Source organism: Phocoena phocoena, chromosome 4 (assembly GCF_963924675.1).
Source record: "Phocoena phocoena chromosome 4, mPhoPho1.1, whole genome shotgun sequence".
In the NCBI taxonomy this organism is placed as follows: Eukaryota; Metazoa; Chordata; class Mammalia; order Artiodactyla; family Phocoenidae; genus Phocoena; species Phocoena phocoena.
This window is the reverse complement of record NC_089222.1, coordinates 28379192-28400859: the sequence shown is the minus strand read 5'-3', so window position 1 is coordinate 28400859 and position 21668 is coordinate 28379192. Positions and strand designations below refer to the sequence as shown.

Below are 21668 nucleotides of genomic sequence, written 5' to 3'. Positions count from 1 at the left end.
GAAAAGTAGAATATTTCTATTACAGTAGTAAGGGCAAAAATATATATTCCAAGAAGTAATTTTTAAACACTAAGTGGAAATAAGGCCCATAAAAATGAATGTTGTATATTTTCCTTCCTGGTTTTTATTATTTTGAAATTGGTCCTTCAGCCACCAAGTGGGATGATGGTTTCTGAATAGTGTTTACTTTTGATGATAGCTTTGTCTCCCCCTGTTGTTCAAAATGATAAAATACAGCACTCTGGAAACAGCAAGGCTCTCCGTTCCTCCGGTATTTGTAAGCTGACAAGAAGTATACAGATACCCTCTGAAGTTTTATGCCTGCTGTGTTTCTCTCTTTGCTGCAAGAGGAGCCTTTTCTTTTAACCTGCATGCCTTTGAAGAACTGACTCAGCATATTCATGGCCTCTAAAGGTAAGAGTAAATATAGGCAGCTAATAAATTTTTCTTTATATTATGACTGAAAATACACAGTTCTAAGGGTGTTACAATCGGTGAGATTGATACTTTAAAACCTGTCATTTAGTGCTTTTCAACGTTGGACTTTTTAACTTTGAACTCCAAGGAGCATGTTGCATTACATTTTTTAAAAAACCCTCTATCTGATAGAATGTAAAAGTTAAGATGCAAACAGTGTTTTTGTTATCATAAATATAAACCTAGTGACTTGATGTGAAAAGCTGCAGAATAAAATTTAGAATGGGAATATTTAATGCCAAACACAAAGACAAGTTGATATTCCCAGTTTAAAGGGATTTGTAGAAAACTTTTCACACATAAGTTAAAAAGTGTTAAAGTACAGTTCAATATTTTAAAATTTCCCATTTGTTGTTTAAAATATGTGATACAGCCATTTATTATAGAGAATTAAACATGTGTTTTCAGGAAATCCTAGTAAATTTAATGGACCAGAAGTAAAGATTTCTGAACTATGAAGCAAAATTCTTTCAAAATTTCTTTGATGGTACGTTATATCTAAAAAGCAAACAGAAACTAAGCAAGCAGATTAAAGACTTTGGGAGGGGGAACTGGTAAGTTTTCCTCAAATCCCTAAAACTGCAAATATCATTAGTGTTGTCTCACTTAAAGAACTTCTCAGAAGACAAGGGATGTGCTTGTTTTAGGTAATGAGTTGCAATCTAACAAAAAATACTTGTGAAATGATATAAAAATGAAATTATAATGTGTTTTCATTCCATTATCAGAAGAAACCATTAAACTCTAGGCTATAATGGAAGTGAAGAATTATGATTAGTATAATTGGTGGAAACCTTTTAACCTAATTACAAATAGGATAATAGAGTTCACAATTTAAAATATCCTAAATTAAATTAATGATCCATTCAGAGAAACATGTATGCTTATTTGCTTCCTTTATCAAAATAGACTTTGGATGATATTTAATTTGGAACAAAGGAAGTAATCTTTTCACTTTTTGTCAACATGTAGCATACACCAGTCCCTGAGTATCACTGGGAAAGCTCAAACAAATTGTAAAATATAGACGTGAAACATCAAAATTATGAATTTTAATACATGTGTACTTCATTTTTATATTTGAAGACAGACAAACAAAACCTTGGCAAGTTCTTTCTTTCATTTAAGACTGACACTAAGACTTAGTCCAAAACACTTCATCACTTTATCAAGTAAGAGTTACAGCAACAACTGCAGCCTGTAAGGTAAAGAGTTGCAGAGTATGTGAAATATTTATAAGCTAGTTATACATTTTTAAAAGAGTAGATAGAAATTCAAAGCCAGATAGAAATTCAAAGGAGTTCCTTCTTCATTTGGTGGTCTGAGTCTCTGAAGAAACTTGTGACTAGAAAGCAATATTATGATCAAAATATGATTAATCTACCAAAAAAGCAGTGATGTTCAGTAATGATAGGGGCTCAAGACTAAACTTAGAGGCAAAACTTACGGTAGAAAACTAACACTCTTGCTCCATCTCACTCAAAATATTTAACAGATGAAGTGGGTAAAACATCTGTGAGAGACCCTATACTACTTAAAAGAAGTGAAAAATGAAGTTTCCTTTTGAATTAGAAATCTGGTTTTAGGGGGCAAGTTGGTTTATCATCATTATTTACCTAAAATATTTTTGTGGAGTTTTATTCAAATATATTTAAAGACATTATTTATAATGTCATGATGTTTTCTGGCCCATGAAACTGTATTGGCAATTAGCATTTTCCCACGGAATACAGGCTAATTAGACATTTAACACATTTTGTAGGACGTTCAATCAGCACCACGAAATCAAAGGACAGTCTGGATACTGGATGCCATTAGAACTGAGGAAATATTTGTGTGGTCTGGAGTCCCCTGGTTTAGTATAAATAAACACAATCTAAGAACAGGTTGGTCTCAGACTTTAAGTTTGAGAAAAACAGGAGTTTCCAGGATGATCTAAACTGAACAGAAGCTTCAGTTTAGGTCTTCAAAGGCTGTGCTGCTCCAATGTGAGCTGAAATCCCAGAAGAGAAAGCAAGTGACCTCAGAATGGTGATCCCCGCAGTCTCTAACTGAGCCTCTACTCCCCAGTAAAGACTTTGGACATGATCTGCTCCGGGCCCCAGTGCATTAACATCTCTTAATGCCATGAAATCTAAGGACCTAAAGACCTGGGTCATAAATGTAGAGCCACTTGCCAGACACTCAAGAATCTACTGCGTTTTGTCACAGCAATAGTTTACAAGATAAAATTGGAGTAATTTGCTAATCTTTTCAACAATAAAATTGGCAATGAGAGAGAATCTAATAGGCTTCTATCAGCTATTATTAGAAATTAATCCCTACACATTTTTTTAAATTGAAGGATAACATGTGTACAGTTAAATGCATAAAGGCACCAAACTTAAGCTCCGTGATTTTAAAAATCAGGATGCACTTGTGTAACCACCACCAAGATCAAGATACAGAACATTTCTGGCACCTCATAAAGTTCCCTTTCTGGTCAATAGCCATGCACCTCCACTCCCAAGATGAACCACTATTCTGAATTTTATCATTATGAACTAGTTTTCCCCAGATCACAATTTTGTCTCTGCTTCTCTGAAAGTCAATGACAACAGTGTTTTGGGCACTAATGCCAAAGAAAGGAGGTTTGTTGCCTTTTATTATTTTCTAGCTGTTATTGCGGTAGTGGCCATTTGCTCCTCTCCCAGATTTGACATGGTGTTACCTAGTCTTCCTCTCAGTTTACTCAGTTAGTAGCTCTCGAGAAGGGCTAAGAGCAAGAGGAATTCTAAAGTCTATACCCTTTGTGTCTGCCCCAAATCTGAGAGAAGTTCAGGATGGGGGCCTTTGGGGAAGCAAATTGTTATTATCAGTGTGGAGCTCTCTTTTCATGGGGTCAAATGACAAGTTTGCTTCCATTCATTCCTACCCCTAAAGCGTGTCCAAATTCTAAATGTCACAGACCAGTATAATCTTAGAAATCCATATTGGTCTCTTCCCACAACCTTATTGTTAAATGAATGAATCATTTGGCAATTAATGTCCCTCATTAACACCAAATGTACACATGACTTTAATGAGCCAACTGTTACTAGAAACAGTTTATGTCAGTGTCCAAAGGACCACTCTTTAGGTGCCTGTGTTCCTTCACCAGGTTTGTTTGGGTTTTTTTAATCCCTCTCAGATGCTCACCCAGGCTATGCTTGAGAAGCAATGAATGAAGAGGAATTTATAATCTCCAAAGGAAAATCAGTCCTTTCTTCAGATTTATTTTTTAGAGGTTTAAAAGATTCAGAAGAATACCTCCTCCCCCTTCACACACACATATTACATGGACCTGGGTATCAGTGCTGAAGAGAGACCATTCTCATCTACTGTGAATTATACAGCTGTCACTCCAATTTTAGTATATGTACAATGAGTGCTTATCCAAATCTTTGTGCATCTGTTATAAATTTCTTCCTCATATTAATCCAGAGCCAGTTTCCTTGTCCTTCCCATTCATCGTTTTTGTTTGTTTGTTTGTTTGTTCTTTTGCGGTACGCGGGCCTCTCACTGCTGTGGCCTCTCCCGCTGCGGAGCACAGACTCCGGACACACAGGCTCAGCGGCCATGGCTCACGGGCCTAGCTGCTCCGCGGCATGTGGGATTTTCCCGGACCAGGGCACGAACCCGTGTCCCCTGTATCGGCAGGTGGACTCTCAACCACTGTGCCACCAGGGAAGCCCCATAGGTTTTTAAAATAGTCTAAATTACTTTTCTTCATAATGGCTTCTCTGATATTTGAAAACACCCGTCATGAACCTTGCTTGCTCCATACCTACACTCAATCTAAAACAGCAAAGTGTAAACGAAATGAATGCACATGTGAGAACTCTGACAATTTGGCTTAATAAAGATGAGAAGTAAAAACACTGATAGTCTTTGAAAGAAATAATGGTATCTAATGAGGGAGACAGCCAAATGGTAGTCATGTGAGAAGAAAAGGGAAAAATAATAGTAGAAAGGTAATAAAGTATATTTTTAACAAAGAAGAAGAATTTTGCATGCACCACGTACAGGTCTTATGCATAATATTAGGCTCCAGACTAAGGCAGTATAAATAGCAAATCTCCGAATTTCAATCTAAGAGATAATTGAAATAGTAACAATTTTACCTGGCAATAATATAGAAAACAGGTGATTAAAAAATCAAAGCCAAACATTTTAGAATTCTGCAATTCTTTTATCCTTTGTAATTTTGGGTGAGCTACAAAGGGATTCATACTGTCAAAATTTTTTCGGATGCTTTTATACCAAACACTGAGGAATCAAAGCTAAATTAAATATTACACTGCCCTTAAGAAGCTCATAAATTAGTTACAAATATTCCCATTAGTTCTCAAAGTATATATCGTCAGACCAGCAGCATTAGTTTACCTGGGAACTAGTTAGAAATGCAAAATTCTCAAGCTCCACACCCACTCCAACCACAGAATTAGAAAGTCTGGAGTGTGGCCCAGCAATGGGTGTTTTAATAAGCCCCCCAGCTGGTTCTGGTGCAGGCTAAAGTATAAGGGCCCTGAATTACATCTAGCCATAGCAGTATGATTGATAAAGAGAGACAAAATATCCTTGGAAATTATGAGGCACCTCCATAATATTTGAGGAAGGGAGAATATGCTTGAAAGTCATAGTTATGATTTAAAACCTATGTCTAAGGTTATCCTTTTATGAGTAGAGAACATCTAGTTTCTTTTGCCATTGATTTTCTTTTTGCAGTGTATAATCTTTTAGCTCTTTGAATAGAAGTTTCACTTGTCTTCAAAAAATATACTTTCTAAAATCATTTATTTTGCCCAAATTATCCAACTTTTCTCACAGCTACCTCTGGTAGTCTTCCACAGTCCTTTATCTCTGGCTTCGGGGTCAAGTGGTGCTGACAGTGAGTAGGAGAAATGAAGGAAAGGGCACTGTAGTGAGAGGCTACCGTGGGAGATACTCTACCCTCTGAGTTAAGAGGAAGCAAATATTATAAGACAAACTAAATAAAACGGTCTACATTTAAATACGGACTGGGATGGTCGTTCTCTTGCAGATGCACAGAACCAAAGAAGCAGAAGTCTGCCTGGTTTTCTTCCGGGAGCTTCAGACCCAGACCACGGCCTTCACATCTCACCTTCCAATCCAGGGAACCAAGTGTGGCAGCGGGGTCCCCCTCCACCAGGGAGTCTCCCTCCTGGTCTAGAATATTTAAGCCAGGTGCTTTTATCTATTTCTACTAAGTGTTTGCCCTTAAAATGAATATAAACTTGATTTCTTGCCTTTCAATCAAGGCTGAAGAACTTCAACAAATAACTTACTGAAGTGAGAAAAGCATTATAAATCATGAAATTATAAAATCTGTCTTTTATTTATTTCTGTTATTTGGGAAGAAACATTTTTCTTTTATGGTCACTTCTAATTTCCTTGTTTAATTGTCAGAGGAAGAACACTAAACATTTTCGAGCTGTTTAGCACATTTATCATTTTACTGCTCATTGCTCAAGGTGCCAGCACATTTGGCCTGGAGAAACTGTCTAATATGTCTAGTCACCTACAGCTATTTAATTAAGGATATTGAGTACCTGTCTTAATCAAGGCACATAAATGGTATAAAACCTAGTGCCTCTCACCCAAACGTTCTGCAACTTCATTGGCAAAGACAAAAAATGATGACAAAAAATGCAAGCCTGGGTACTAGAGCCAGATAAGCACACAATTTTAATTTGCACAGGTGTACAGAGAAGAGAAACGTTGCTAAAGATCAAAGTACTCAGGAGAGACTTCTGCCATGAGCCGAGGGTTCAACATCTTCAACTGAATCTCAGAAAGGTGGATGGAAATCCAAGAGAAAATCAGCCTATCAAGTTAGCGTTGTCTTCTGATGCTCTTGCATCTCCAGGCCAATTTGCCTGAAAGATCATATTATCATTAGGTATAGCCACTGTTCTAGTCATCGGAGGGTAAGCAATGATTCAAGCCTTATAATAAATCAATCAAGAAATATTATCACCTGAATTCTATGGCACATAAATAGCAATTGATATTTATGTATATTATTGTTGCTTTTGTATTTATCCTACAAAAGATTAGAAATACACTTACACTAATATTGAGATGTCAGCACATCTGCTGCAATTTTCAGCTTGTTTGGCACTCTTTCAAACTATAAAGTCTATCTCCTTTATCAAAATCAAATCTCTGTGTTAATTCCCTTAAGGTGCAAGAGATTTCTGTTATGCCTGATAGGGTTGAAGCTGCACGCAGCATATGTTCCTGGGAAAATGTTTATAATTGCAGATGCCTTCTCCAGAAACCCACTGGCAGACAAATGTACTTTAGAGACTGGAGAGCTCAGGGAGATATGTAAAAGAGCTGGAAAGGCTAACCTACCATCTTCCATCTGCAGGAAGGATCAGCTGTAATAGCTGACTAGAGTTGATTAACTGCTGCAAGCTGTTTGGGAATGTTGTCAGACAAGGTTTCGCCGAGTATAAAAGTGATATACCAGTGCCAGAGGGCTGAGGTTTGATGATCCCATATGGTCATCACATAGTCTTCTTCCATCCATGAATGATGACACACCCGGAGCCAGACGCTTGACATGAATACACTTTTTTCATATTTGATAGAGATATGAACCCGTTGGCTGCAGTTCTAAAATGAAGTCAATTTTCCAAACGTACACCTTTGGTAATCTTTTTCAGAAAACAAAAACATGCCACAAATTGGCAGATATTTTACTTCAAAGGGAAAGAAAATTGATAATCTTTATACTAAAAGAACACTAATTTGCTTTAAAGTGGTGCATATAGAAAAGGATGGATACACATTTTGAAAGTTTAATACTACTAGTTTGTAAGAAACATATATATAAAGAATTTCGTGAGTTAACTTTTATCTAAAACCATAAGGTTAAATAAAACTATGAACATTTGAAAATAGTACATGCTTCAATAAACAAACAGGAAAATATTCAATAAAAATCCTTCTAAGTTAAAAAACTCAAAGTAAAATTTAAAAAAAATCATCTATTCTCCTTTAATCAAGACTATCCAATGACTACTACTGAAAATCATGTTTCCATTAATAATTTGAAAATAAACTCCCAAGCGGGGTGTGTGTGTGTGTATGTGTGTATACATACATACGTACATGCACATACTTATATGTCTAGACATGTACATATATGTTGTTCATGTAGGTTAAACTTAAGAATAAAACCAATACATTCTCTTTCCAGATGGATTAACATGTTCGTAATAGTCAATAACATTATATCCTATAAGCGTCAAAGGATAACTATTTATAATTTAGTCACCTATAGCTAAGAGTAGTGAATCAAAGTCTACAAGGACACATGTAAAGATCACATTTATCTTGCTACATGTATTAAATGGAACCAATGATACCTGTAAACCTGATAAATTATACATAAGAATTGATTCTTAGTTACATATCCAAGGCTGTAATTAGGTTTCCATTCTATACCTTTCATACTTCAGGAGTCCTTTACTTGCCCTGACACCCGAATACATGACACAATCTCTTTAGACTTTCCAACAATTCCTAGTTCATCAATTAATAGCAAAAGATGAAAAGGGCTCTTTTGGACCATGGTTTATAAGTGGCCTGGGGCAATTTAAAGGAAACCACAAGAACAACCAAAACCAAGACCCTCAAATCCAGGACGCTTGCCCACAGAGGTAGATTAAGTCAAATGTTATTACAGAGGATGGGTGAGTATAAGAGTAAATAGGGAGGAAAGGTACTCAGAAGTCCCATAGCATCACTTAAGAATTGTTTCTCCCAGTTCCTAAGATTAGTTTAGTGATGTGGTACAGCAGATTTAAGAGCACGTCAAAATCAGCGGCATTACTGCTGGGTTCAAATCCCAGTCTAACCACTTATTGATACATGCTCTGTGATGTTGAGCAAACTACTTTCTCTCTCTGGGATTGTTTCCTCACATGTAAAATGTAATGATATCTAGCTCTCTGATGTGTGTGAGGATTAAATCAGACACTGTGTCAAAAAATCTGGCACAGTGACTACCTCGTGGTAGTCATTAAATAAACAACTGCTATTATTAGGTATTAGATACAACTTCCCTTTTCAACCAATAGTCTTTAAATTTCAAGGCTGAAAACTTGATCCATGACACAAATAGTCAAAGCTCCTAAACTCAAACTTAACTTCTGCCCCCATACCCCTTCTCTATCTCTAAGTTACTCCTACATAGATCCACTGCTTAATAATTGTGCATGTCCTTTTGAAGCTTACCCCTTCTCTTTCCTCAACTCTCCATTTTCCTCAAAAGAGGAGAACAGAACTAACAATACTACACAACAAAGACCGATTCAAATTTTTTTTAAAAACTTTGTCATAGTCGTTAAAATATGTTTTAGAATATCTTAAATCATAAATTTTGGAAAAAATATTTTTGTGAATCTTAAAATGGAGGTCACATGTACTTTTATCAATAATAAGACTTAAATAGAAGAAATGATATTAGTTTTTACCTCCACCTCAGGATATACAAGGAGAGTGAAGGAAATAAGGTAATGTCATATTTTCTGCATTTGTGATGCCCAATCAATTCCAACTGTTAGTATCGATTACTTTCATTTAAAAGTTATCAGTGAGTATATTAATGTGAAGGGAGAATAAAGTGAAGAAAATTTTAAGGCAAGATAGAAAATGAAGCATTTAAAAAAGTAATAATCAGCATTGCACTCAGTGATTTTACCTTAGTGAATCTTCAAGTATTGAATATCAAAAGGAAAACATACACAAATAAAATTCACTCTAAGAACATATTTTAAATATTTCCTTTAAAAAGCAGTTTGTACTGTATTCTGTTTAATAAGTCACTCCTCAACTGTGGCTACTTTATCTCTGTAAATTAACTTCATTTCTAATTACATAGGCAAGTTTTAATGTGTCATGCATTTAGTGGCTTAACTCTTTTCTACTTAAATTGGTACTTTGCTGGCATCAGCAGGATTTCTGGGTTTTCTTCCCCTAGTTCAAAGGAAGATGTGAATGAGAAAATTTTAAAGAATAGCTTTTTTCAGCTTTAACAAAGACGTTTCATCACTGTGAGGAATGAGTTACTGCATGATAGAGTGAAAGTAGAGTTATAGGGCTGAGTGGAGAGGCCATGCATGCAGGTCATGCATGTTTTGTTTCATTTTGGTTCATTTCTTTTAAAAAGAGAGAGAAAGAGAGAGAGAGAGGTTTAAAACCTTATAGGCATTCTTATTCAGACTGTTTAAAAATATTCTCAAAGATATTGTTTCCAAGAGCTACACTTTTATCTGATTACCACAGAAAAAAACACAGAGCTAATCACAGTTGCTAATGTTATTCTGGGCAATTCTGCCTTGAAATTTTCAGGGTTCTTGTAATTTTTAAATTTTACTTGAATAAAAACCATGTTAACTTCTTTTTCATTATAAAATGTGAGCTGTTTTCAAGCATTTCCCTCACAGAGAACATGAAAATCATCTAATAGTAATAGCTGCAAAGGTTTTCAAAGATCTGTGATGTAATACTTTTTATTTCCTTTATGTCGTCTTTTAACAGTTAGACCTGATAATTATACACCAGCAGGTGGAGCTTCTTGGAAGTAAGTATATTATATTCTGTAATTATTAAAACTGTTGAAATGTTTTAAGTTTCAGAAGTTTCTTTATATCTAAATATTTTATAAATGATAAAGTTAAATGTTTAGGATAGATTAAAAAGAGCACTAGGCTTATTTTTTAAAATAAATATTGAAAGTAAAATTATTAGTCTGATATAGATAAACATAAAAGCATAAAACTCCCCAAGTCATTGATGATACTGTCATTAGGAATCTAATATTATTTTTAATCTTAAAGTAATAAAAACTATTTGGTCATTTCCGTGGCTGCTAATAGTTTAAATTTTCTTAATGCTGTAATTTCAGACATGGAAATCAAGGCTGAGACTAAATAACAAAAAATCATCAAAACAAAATATGTTTTATCATAGTGTCAGTGATTCGTCAAATAGGCAAATCATTTAACAATACACAAATTTACAATGATGACTAACTGAATTCAAGTTAATCAAGTATTTTTGTCCTTAACTAAGATATGTCAAAATTGTAATAGATAGCATGCAGCTGTAGATATAATACCAGATAGAGATTTTAGACAAAATCATTACTATCAGTGTGAGTTGTCTCAGTAAATTCCATAACAGTGATAGAATTATTATCTGAGTATTTGATCCTTCTTTACAACGTTGCTTCCCTAGTTGAAAAGTGGTACTATATGTGTCCAAGTAGGTCATATATCTGTAATCAAAATTTAGTAATTGCACAACTTTGTTCTCAGAGTTTACTTTGGTTTCTATGCCTAAATCCTCCAAATTTCGAGCACGGAAGTAGATTTGTCTGAATAAGATACCATATACTTAATAACTGATCACACACTCTGTTTTCTTTTAATAACTCAACCATTTTTACTCATATAAAGTTTTGCTAGTAAGCAATAAGCATGATTTTGATAATTATTTTTTTTTGCTTTATTAGTGATACTTGGCACTGAGACCTCCAACAAATATGAGATTAAAAACAGCTTGGGACAAAGAATTTACTTTGCAGTGGAGGAAAGCATCTGCTTCAATCGTACTTTCTGTTCCACACTGAGATCTTGCACTCTGAAGATCACCGATAACTCAGGTCGAGAGGTGATTACAGTCAACAGGCCCTTGAGGTGTAACAGCTGCTGGTGCCCTTGCTACCTACAAGAGGTTAGTCTTTGGCTCTGGGTGTGCTTGTATTTTTCCATGTTTGGAAAGATCAGTAATTATTTCTTAAATAAATGGCATTCATCTGGAGATATGGGGCAATTAACCTTTCAATTGGTTGAATTAGAATGTTGCTCCTTTAGGATCAGAACAGCTTGAGGATTTGGTGATTCACTAAATTTTTTTTTCCTTTCCAACCAAAAACTATAGTGGCTTCTGTGATGTTAATCGGTAACGACAGCTCATGCATCATGTAAATGAGACACAGCCTCCTGAATCTCTGTATTAGCCACGTAATTGTAATAGCTATAAGTTCCACCATTAAGCAAATCTACCGTTTTTCTTCTCTTATTGGTGCAAAGTTCAGGGAGTGCTGAGTGTTACTAAACTCTTCTAAAGTATTCTCTTGGGTAGGTATTATTTTTAGCACAGAATCTCAGGTTCCATTCACCCATTTATGACAAACTTCAAGGTTTAGCAAAGACTATGTTCTTGTTCTAGAGGGAATCATCTGATTCTTATATTTTTAATACATAATAGATTTTCATCACGAATAGATCTATGGTAATAACTTTCATTGACATGATGCAGCTAAGTTGATATGGAAAATATACTTACTTTGATGTTTTTGATATCATAACACCTCTATAAGTTAGAAGGAATAGATTTTACTCTCTACATTTTGCAATTGAGGAAACTGGGGCTTAGAGAGTGGAGGTTCCTTACCTATGATCACACATATAGAAGATACAATAAATGGGACTTGATCCAGGTGTCTTTATTCAAGCCCAAGCTTCTCTATTGAGGACCTATGTATAAATAGTCTACTTGGCACAAAGGAAAATAAATAGTAATATGGAACTCTCCTTAATTAGAGAAGTTTCTCACAATATATATTGAAGCTAATTCTCCATTTATAGGCAATTACCTGGCTAAGTGATAGGATTGCTAAGGTACTTATATACGGAGCCCAAAAATTTTTATACTTTTACTGGGGATATTCAAGATCTAATATGCCCCAAGATGCTAAACTTAGTATAATCCAGAATATATGCCCATTTGAAAATTTCTGATAATTGATGTTTTATTTCAAAGTAGCCCCATGTCATATAACTTAACCATAAGACGCATCCTGATACTGATTAATACGTTTTTTAATTTGGTTAAAATCACATCAGTTACTTTAAAAGTTATCCTAGAACAAATCTATATAATTCTAAGAAGACTTGTTGAAACCACCTTTGTCCACCTGAAAACACTACAGACATGCACATAAGACTATGATCTTAACAAATAAGGAAAGACAAAAGGAGATCAGATGATGAGCGCTGGTTTGATCTAAAAGCAAACAATGTTCATCATTTTCACCCACTTCCAGCTTAGTTTACAAAGTATTTGATTTGGCTCCATAAATATGTTGAAATACAATATTATGGACAATGAAGAAATCAGGGGAATAAAGGATGATGGAGTAAAATACTAAAGTCAGCCCTGAAAATGCAAGTGCTAGTCTTTAACACTGGACAAAATGAAACAAATCAAATTGGTGTGTAACTCTGCAAGAAGCATTTGTTTTTAACTGAGCAAGAAGCATTTGTTTTTAACGGAGCACAGAGAAGCTAGAAGTTGGCAATCCAAAGAGAAAAAAGTCCATAATAATCAGTAAGTGACACTTAAAAATAGATGTGTGTTGTGGCCACAACTGAGAGGGGATGGAAACATCTTCAATGCTTGACCAATTACTGTACTTGGAACAAAATGGCAAAGAAGCCAGTGTCCCAGGGTCAGAAAACAGCTTTGGGATAGGTTCTCCTTAGGGAAGGAAGATCAAAGACATGGACGTTTAGCGCATAATGCAGAACACATATCTATATAGTGAATTTCTTTGTTTCTATAAATTATTTTAAAAAACCCAGTATAAGATAGAAGCAGATATTTAGAAGCTTTTATATACTGTTTAGAAGTAAGCTGACATTATAGTAAAATTAAAATACAACAACTTTAGGAAATCTTATTTTATTATCTCTTCTTACAGTTAGAAATCCAAGCCCCTCCTGGTACTATAGTTGGTTATGTTGCACAGAAGTGGGACCCCTTTCTGCCTAAATTCACAATCCAAAACGCAGACAAAGAAGATATTTTGAAAATTGTTGGTCCTTGTGCAACATGTGGCTGTTTTGGCGATGTGGATTTTGAGGTATGACTGACAAAATGAAGGACCGTTTTCACTTAGGTCCTGATTTTTTGCAACATAATTCAATTTTTAAAATGTTCAAATCATGAAACATCTCTGAAATAGATTTAGAAAATTACATATTTGTGAAATAATGTAAGAAGTAATATTGTACATGCCAATAATAACTCATAATTCCAGAGATAGTAAGTTCAAGAATTTTTTTAAAACATACTACAAAAATATGATTTATGTGGAATATAGTGCCTATGGTATAAAGCAAATATATTTAGTTCAGAATCACCAAAATTACATCTTCTTTCCTACATCCCTGGTGGTAACATATTCAGTCCTGATCTCAAGAGCACACTCCATTAAAATACCATTAATTTAAAAGCTATGTTCATAAGACTTGCTAACTTCATTTTGTAAAACAATCTATTCTCATGTAAACATATTTGTGTAAATTGAATGTTAAAAAACAGTAATTACTTGCAAATTCAATGTGCAAGAATGTGAACTATCTTAACAGATTTTCCTAGAGGATATAGTCTAATTTAAAGTATGTATTTCTTTTTCATTTCATTTCATTTCACTCCATTCATTCATGTATATCCCACATAGGACATTAAGGTTGCAGGATTTCAGGGAACACTATTCACCTAGGATACAACGTACATTTTGCAAAATGAGCTGTCATAACTCCAGCCCACGCCAAAAAGACTTGGTATAACTTTCCTAAGAGTAAAGGATAAAAATATGCCCTATGATTGAGGAGAGCTTAAGAGTTTCATTATTCATGGTATAGACATGGCCTAAGTAACTTTCTCTATTTTCTATCCTCTACTCCCATACAGAAAGTGAAAGTTTATACTGAATCACTTTCAGCCTTTGAATGAGAAACAGGGCAAGCAAATGAATAGTGGATAAAGTTTAACTGTAGATTCCTTCTAACTGAAAAGAACTATAGACTTTTGATGTCAAAGTCTGAATTTCCCGTGTGGTACATTAGCCCAGAGAATTTTTCGAATGAAAAATAGGACTTAGGGTTAGTTATAAAGGAATGACCTAGTAAATATCTGAGTATAATATAAAAATGAAATTGAGCAATGACTGATAATATTTAAACATATTAGTAATTATAAAATCTTAGCAATAAAAATTAAAAGGTTATAAATTGTACTTAGAAATTATTTTTTTCTAAAAAATTTCTTCTAAAATATTTCACATATTTTTTTCTTTTTTGATGAAGAATTCAGATTTAAAATCTGGACTTCAGGTAAAGGAATCATGGTTAGACCATATAATTGAGACTATGTACCTGCTGCCATCTTGTGGTAGCCTGTCCTCAATTACTTGAGGCTATTAAATTCTCAATCTGCATACAAAAACAAAAAGAAAAAAAATAAATAAATGAATTACAATGGATTAAAAAATGTCAGAAAAGCAAAATTCCTGAAGAGTAAACTGGAAAGTTAAATCTACAAACCTATGCTTATATAAAGGAATGAGTACCATCATTTAATTGTCATTTAAAGATGATGAATAAAATAATTCCTATCTCTCATAAAGTAAATATATGAAGAAATGTAAAACCATCTGTATCACCTTCAAATTTACAACTTCTTATTTTCTTTTCAAAGGTGAAGACCATTAACGAAAAGCTTACAATTGGGAAGATTTCAAAGTACTGGTCAGGATTCGTAAACGATGTCTTCACCAATGCTGACAACTTTGGAATTCACGTTCCTGCAGATCTAGATGTGACAGTCAAAGCAGCCATGATTGGTGCTTGTTTTCTCTTTGTAAGTGCAGTCTTAAAGAGTAAAGGTGATTTATTTCCTTCCTTTTCCCTTGTTGATTATTATAGAGCCAATCCCGTTTTACACAGCATTTACTCCAAAGAGTAAGTTTAATCATAGAAGGTTAGTTTGGGGCCAACATTCTTCAGAAGTCAGAATGTACAAGCCTGCATTTCTATTAGGCAGGTCTCCTCCAGTGGCCCTCATACCCCCTCTTCCTCGAGGATTGATACCCCGTCAACATCCTACTCATCATTTCTTGAAACCTGAGTTATCCTTCTCTTTCAATTTTAGTTTAGACTTTTGGCTTATTTTCACTTTCACTGAAAAATATTTAAACTTAAATATCATATTATTTATCCTGTGTAAAGTTCAGGACTGCTTAATAGCTTACCAAGGAGTTAGGTGATATTCAGAATGTGAAAAGTACTGTTTTCTTGCCCTTCCAATATGTACGTAGATACATGAGTAGGCAGAGATGAGTTAAGATGTATCAGTTTCTATTATTACAAAGATATGATGTCTTTGTCCTTTCTTCTCAACTTCCAATTTCATTAAAAAACATTTTCTTCTAGATTGGTGATGGGAGAACAGAAGTCAAGTAATACCAGTGCCAAAGGTATTGGCCTTTGGGCTGGTTTTCCTGACTTTCCTTCTGATATCTCCCTCATTGCTTACCATCTTCAGTGCATTCACAAAAGCTCATGGAATTATAAAATAAACCTACATTCTTCCTCTCATATTTTGTTATTCTTCAGGGTTTTAGGATCGTAATCTTATGGTGATATTAACGTGTGCTGCTGTGGGGGAAAAAAACGGTCCTATTTACTTAGTCTCTTCTAGAGACACTTGGGAATTATATTAACTAAAAATAATTCCCCAGTGACATCACTGATGGATACTTAGAGTTTAATTAAAAATATATATTAGGGGACTTCCCTAGTGGCACAGTGGTTAAGAATGCACCTGCCAATGCAGGGGACACAGGTTTGATCCCTGGTCCAGGAAGATCCCACATGCCGCGAAGCAAGTAAGCTGGTGCACCAGAGCTACTGAGCCTGCGCTCTACCGCCCACGAGCCACAACTACTGAGCCCCTGCATGAGCCACAAACGTTGAAGCCCGGGCACCGAGAGCCCGTGCTCCGCAAAGAAGAGTAGACCCCGCTTGCTGCAACTAGAGAAAAGCCCGCGCACAGCAATGAAGACCCAATGCAGCCAAAAAAACAAACAACAAAAAACCATATATATATATTAGGATTTTTTTCTCCAGCAGCTTAGAGAAACGATTTTAACTTATTCATTCCCTATCATTGGTAGACGTAGAATTAATACGTAGAGAGCTAGGTTTCTATACTTACTAAGTCATCACTTACGCTCAATTCCCATTTTCATCTACAGATCTAACCAAGTCCAGTCAATTTTGCCTGTCACCTAATACTTTTTCAATTTCCCACTCTCCTTACCTGTTTGGTAAGGCTTTTAATTTGCCACTTCCTGCTCACCCCTTCTATTTTTTGACGATTTCTGCATTTCGACACCAAACATGCCAGCGATCATGTGCGTGCATGCACGTAAAGGTGCGCACGCGTGCACACACACACACATGCCCTTTTCCCAAAACCTTAATTTGGCCTTTCTGTTTAAGCCCCTTACTTAATATTTATATTAAAAATAGATTACCTTTAATCTGCCCTACTGACCTATTTTATGTAACAAGCTGATGGCAAATATGCACTGTCAACAATTCCCTATGCCTATAAACTGAAGAAGTACTGATCTAGATAACATCCAAGTAATCTGAAAGGATAACTTTTTAACTCCAGTGTCTGAGGGAGAAACACACTCACTGAGACTATCAGACAGCTCCTATCCATTGCTTTTCCTTTCCTTTTTACCATAATATCATAAAATATTTGCACTTTTTTGGATAAGATAGCTTTTAAGATAATTTGTCACCAAGAATTGTCTTTATTGCTGTCTCCATTTTATTACCTTGGGGTGAGAGAGCTTTAGAAAGCTGTCGGTGTGAGGATATTCCCCGATCCAAACAGCAAAATTCACAAGTGTAATCTTATTATTGGTCTCTTCTTGTTTGAGGCTACCGCTACACAACACACACCTCTGACCCCTCCCCGCCAAAGTTCCCTCTGGTATACTTCCTCAGATGACTGCCGAGTTACTGACCCCAAAGTCCATAATGATATGTCTACCTCTTGTTTAAAGGTCAGAGTCTATCACAACTTCCCACGCTGACCCAGACTGCCCTACCATCTAATTCTAAAAAGTCTTGATCACCCCAAATTTGACTGGTGATATCATGCTGATTCAGATAAGGTTTCCAAGTTACTTGTACTCTGTAAATTAGACATCTAAGTGTCATGAAGTGAAAAACTTTGATTTCTCTCCTACTGATAAATCACATGTTCCTGGAGCACCACTGGGAAACATAATTGCTTTACGTAATCAAAGCTTACATGTGAGACTCTTGTTGCCTTTTTGTAAATTCACTCATATTCCATTTATTTATTTGTAGGATTTTATGTTCTTTGAACATTCGCTTGCTGGATTATAACAAGCAAGATGACAAAAACAATAAAATATGCAGAACAGATTTCAGTAAGTAAAAGACAAGTTTAAACGATCTCTTTCCCTTTGAAGAGGTCTGTATTTGATGCTAATTCTTTTTCATTTTCTTCTAGAAATCCCCTGGGCTCTGGATTTCATTTCTGAATGGCTTGAGTATTGGCTTTTTTTGGTAACAAAATGTTAATTATTATATTTATTAAAGCATAATGTAATGAAGCAATTATCTGGTTGTGAATGCATGATAGCTAAAGACAAGATGACTGGCCTTAGCAGAGTGTCGCTTGGAGAGATTACCATTCTTTCTTTTTATCCTTTTGAAGTTATTGCATGGTAAGCATGAAAGATGAGAGCTAAGGCTTGCAGCATCACTGATGAAAATTCAATGTTTAGAGAGCACTTTGAAGTTTTTCTGGTACTAGGGCTGGTTACTAATCAAAAGGACTGGATTTCTAAAGTATTTTTTCATAAATAGTCTTTTTTGCTTTGTTTATTAATCTTCTTATTGTAGTGAGACATTTTTACGTTATGTTGGAAAAGCTAAAAGTTGGGTAAATAATACGTTTAAAGGTGAGACGGAAGATAGATGAAATCAATTTGTTCTAGTGGCAAAAGGCACAGTTACATTCCATAAAAAAGATAATATGTACAAATCAAAGTATGTTTTAAATACATACCCATGCTAGGGATTTAAATAAGCATATTAATAGACTTCTAAGTTAGTATTAATAAAGCAGTGGTATAGAGCAGGAATTTTATCTATTTGCAGTAAAAGTTCAGTCAAAAAAGGGATCTGAGGCTCTGAAAAATAGACAACTCCAGGCCTTAAAAACAAGCAAACAAAACAAACAAACAAAGCCTTAATACATGAGGCAAATACAGATGTCAGGAAACACAGCCAATTCAATCAATTAACGCCTTCCATTTTAATGTTTTCATAGTCCTCCAGATTACCATGTCTAGTTGTCCACACATTTCCAAAGTCCATTCAAAAGGAAAATCTTTTTTTATGAATGACAATAGTCCTCTCCCCTCTTCAAAATGAGGAAACAAATTTGTTTTAAGCAAAGCAGCATGTAGGCTCTACTTTAGAGTTACACAAACATGCCAGACACTATGCTTGCTGTGACTTTCTGGTGGGGTAACAAAACGAAGTAAAACAAAGAAAACTCAGGCAGTATGTGGAAGGCTGCCTGGCAACCTCTCTTTCCCCACGCTACCCTGCCCTCCATGTCCCAAATGTTCTCCCTAAAGATGATCCTGCTTTCATAGCTTTTTCTTATCCTTTACTTTGATTTCCAAAATGAAAGATTTTTGTAACTGATGTTACAACAGCAGCACAGCAGTGGTTGAGACTTTCACAGTGAGGCAAGAATTGGAGAAAGAAAACACCATTTGTAAGTACTGCCTTTTAATATGACAATATTTTGGATTTTAAAAATATTTAAATGAACCCTAAAACTAGTGAAAAGAGCTACTTAATACCTACATCTAATGGAGACACCCCAAGAATCAAAATCTTTCTTAGAATATAACACTCATTTTAAAGTTGGCCGTATTAAATGAAAACCTGCTACAGTATTTGCTCACTCCAACAGATTAGGACCCATCCTTTCTCTCCTTCTTCGTTAAAGATGAAATTGATCTTTGAATGTCTTCTATGCACCACTTTTGTCTTTACCACCAAACATGAGCCCACAAAAGACTAGGGAGACTCTTGCTTTTCAGTGAAAATTTTAATGAAAAGAAAGCAGCTCTAGAAAGACATTTTTCCTCATTGCCTTTCCTTGGCCCACTATGCTCTCAGAATACAGGTTCCAACCCTGTTTACTCTGAAATATGCTGGGAAAGTCTTGACCAGATTCAAATTCTTCCCTTTCATTCATTTTTTCATTAATTTAATAAATACTTCTTGACTCCCTCCTATATGCTCAAAATAGAGTGCCCCCGCCCCATGAAGCTTACAGTTTAGTTAAAGAGATGGCTATTAATCCAATAATGACACAAACAGAACTTAGATTTTCAGCATGAGAAGTGTTTACAGGAGATAGACAAGGTTCTCGGTGAGGTAGGGGTATGTGACTTGGTCGGGGAGTGAGGGAATGATGGTGGATTTAATATGCGTAGAATAAGTCAGAGCAGGAGGAAGAATGTTTTAGGCTGAGATACTAACATTTGCAAAGCTTTCTGATGGAGGAAAAGGAGGACATGATAATCTCAAGTGACTTAAAGAAAGCCAGTGATGGAAGTTCAGACAATGGAGAGGAATGTGGTACAAGACGAGAATGAATGGCGTCTGGAGACCATGTTGAAGATTTTAAACTCTGTTCTATTAGCAAACCATCTGATAAAAGTTTATAAGGAGACAGTTGACTGATGAAAGATTAGATTGGTGAGAGGTCTTGAGAAGGTGCTCATGGACCAATTAGTGTTACTAAAGTAGTTTAGACGACAGCTAATGGCAGCTCGGATTAACGTGATGCTCATGTAAAGGGAGAGAAGTCAGCAGATTCAAGATATATTTGGGAGGTAAAAATCACCCTTACTTGATGCTGGGTTGAAAATGGATGTTCAAGGGAGAAAGGGGATTTCTGGCCTATAACATGTAGTGACAGAGAGAACATTAGAAGAGGATCTGGTTTGGTGGTAAAGAAAGAGTGTGGGTTCCGTTTTAAACACATTAAACCAGTAATGCCTCTAAGTCTTCCAAAAGGAAATGTCAAATAGGCAGGTGGGTATCTTTTCATCTAGTGTATCTGTGGAGAGAAAGATGAGTTTATGAGAACTATATGGACCCACAGAGATCTGAGTAATCTCTGGTTTACTTCAAAGGTATCCCTAACAGATATTTTGAAACCTGCATGGACAATGAGTTCATTCATTCATCTAAATAATACTTTATGGAATTACTTCTGTGTACTAGGCACTGTATTAGCAGTGGGGATATTATGCTAAGTGGCCATTATTCCTACTCTAAAGATGCATTCAACAAATACTTGTAAAGTTCATATTATGTGCTAGGCACCTATGTCATCAATAAGTTGCAGCAGTGAACAAAGCAACAAAGTACCTGCCCTCTTAGAGCTTGCATCCTAATGCAGATAGATAGTAAACCAACAAGGAACAAAAATATCATGTAATTATAGGTGATCATAAATACTGATAAAGAGTCTATCACTCAATATCTAAAATAATAAACTGAATGTATTTCTTGCTAAGGCAAGGGAGGGCTGAGCTTATAAGACACAGTTTATAAGCAGAGAACTTACAAAGGGTTTTGGAAAAGTGTGGAGTTTAGAATCTGGAGTATTGGCTTTAGCTATGGAAACAGGTTTACCAGAGTAAGACTGTTGCTCACTGGCTGACTCTCAGACATCTGTTCACTGGATGGAAGCTGTTGCTGATTATCTGATTTTCAGTCTGATTTTCAGGAGTTGATTGCAGGGGATGTTGCTGATTTCCCTTCAGAAGTGTGTGCACTTTTGTAATCAGTCAGACTGATTAAAACAAGTTTAATACAGGCACACCTCATTTTATTTCACTTCACTTTATTGTATATTTTACAAATTGAAGGTTTGTGGCAACTCTATGTTGAGCAAGTCTATGGGTGTCATTTTTCCAACAGCATTTGCTCAATTTATGCCCCTGTGTCATAATTTGGTAATTCTCATAATATTCCCAACTTTTTCATTATTATGTATTTATTGTAGTGATCTGGGACTAGTGATCTTTGATGTTACAATTGTTAATTGTTTTGGGGCACCATGAACAGAGTCCATATGAGATGACAAATTTAATCGATAAATGTTGTTTGTGTTCTGACTGATCCAACCGACAGGCTGTT

The 21668-nt window shown here is 35.4% G+C and overlaps 1 protein-coding gene across 1 annotated transcript; it reads left to right on the top strand.

Moving 5' to 3' along the window:
- The first annotated feature begins 401 nt into the window (after positions 1-401).
- Positions 402-17813, top strand: PLSCR5 (phospholipid scramblase family member 5). The gene is made up of 7 exons (XM_065876196.1): positions 402-414; positions 5540-5703; positions 10072-10114; positions 11048-11268; positions 13301-13462; positions 15082-15243; positions 17775-17813. The coding sequence occupies exons 1-7, from the start codon at positions 402-404 to the stop codon at positions 17811-17813; spliced, it is 804 nt and encodes a 267-aa protein (XP_065732268.1).
- The last annotated feature ends 3855 nt before the right edge of the window (positions 17814-21668 follow it).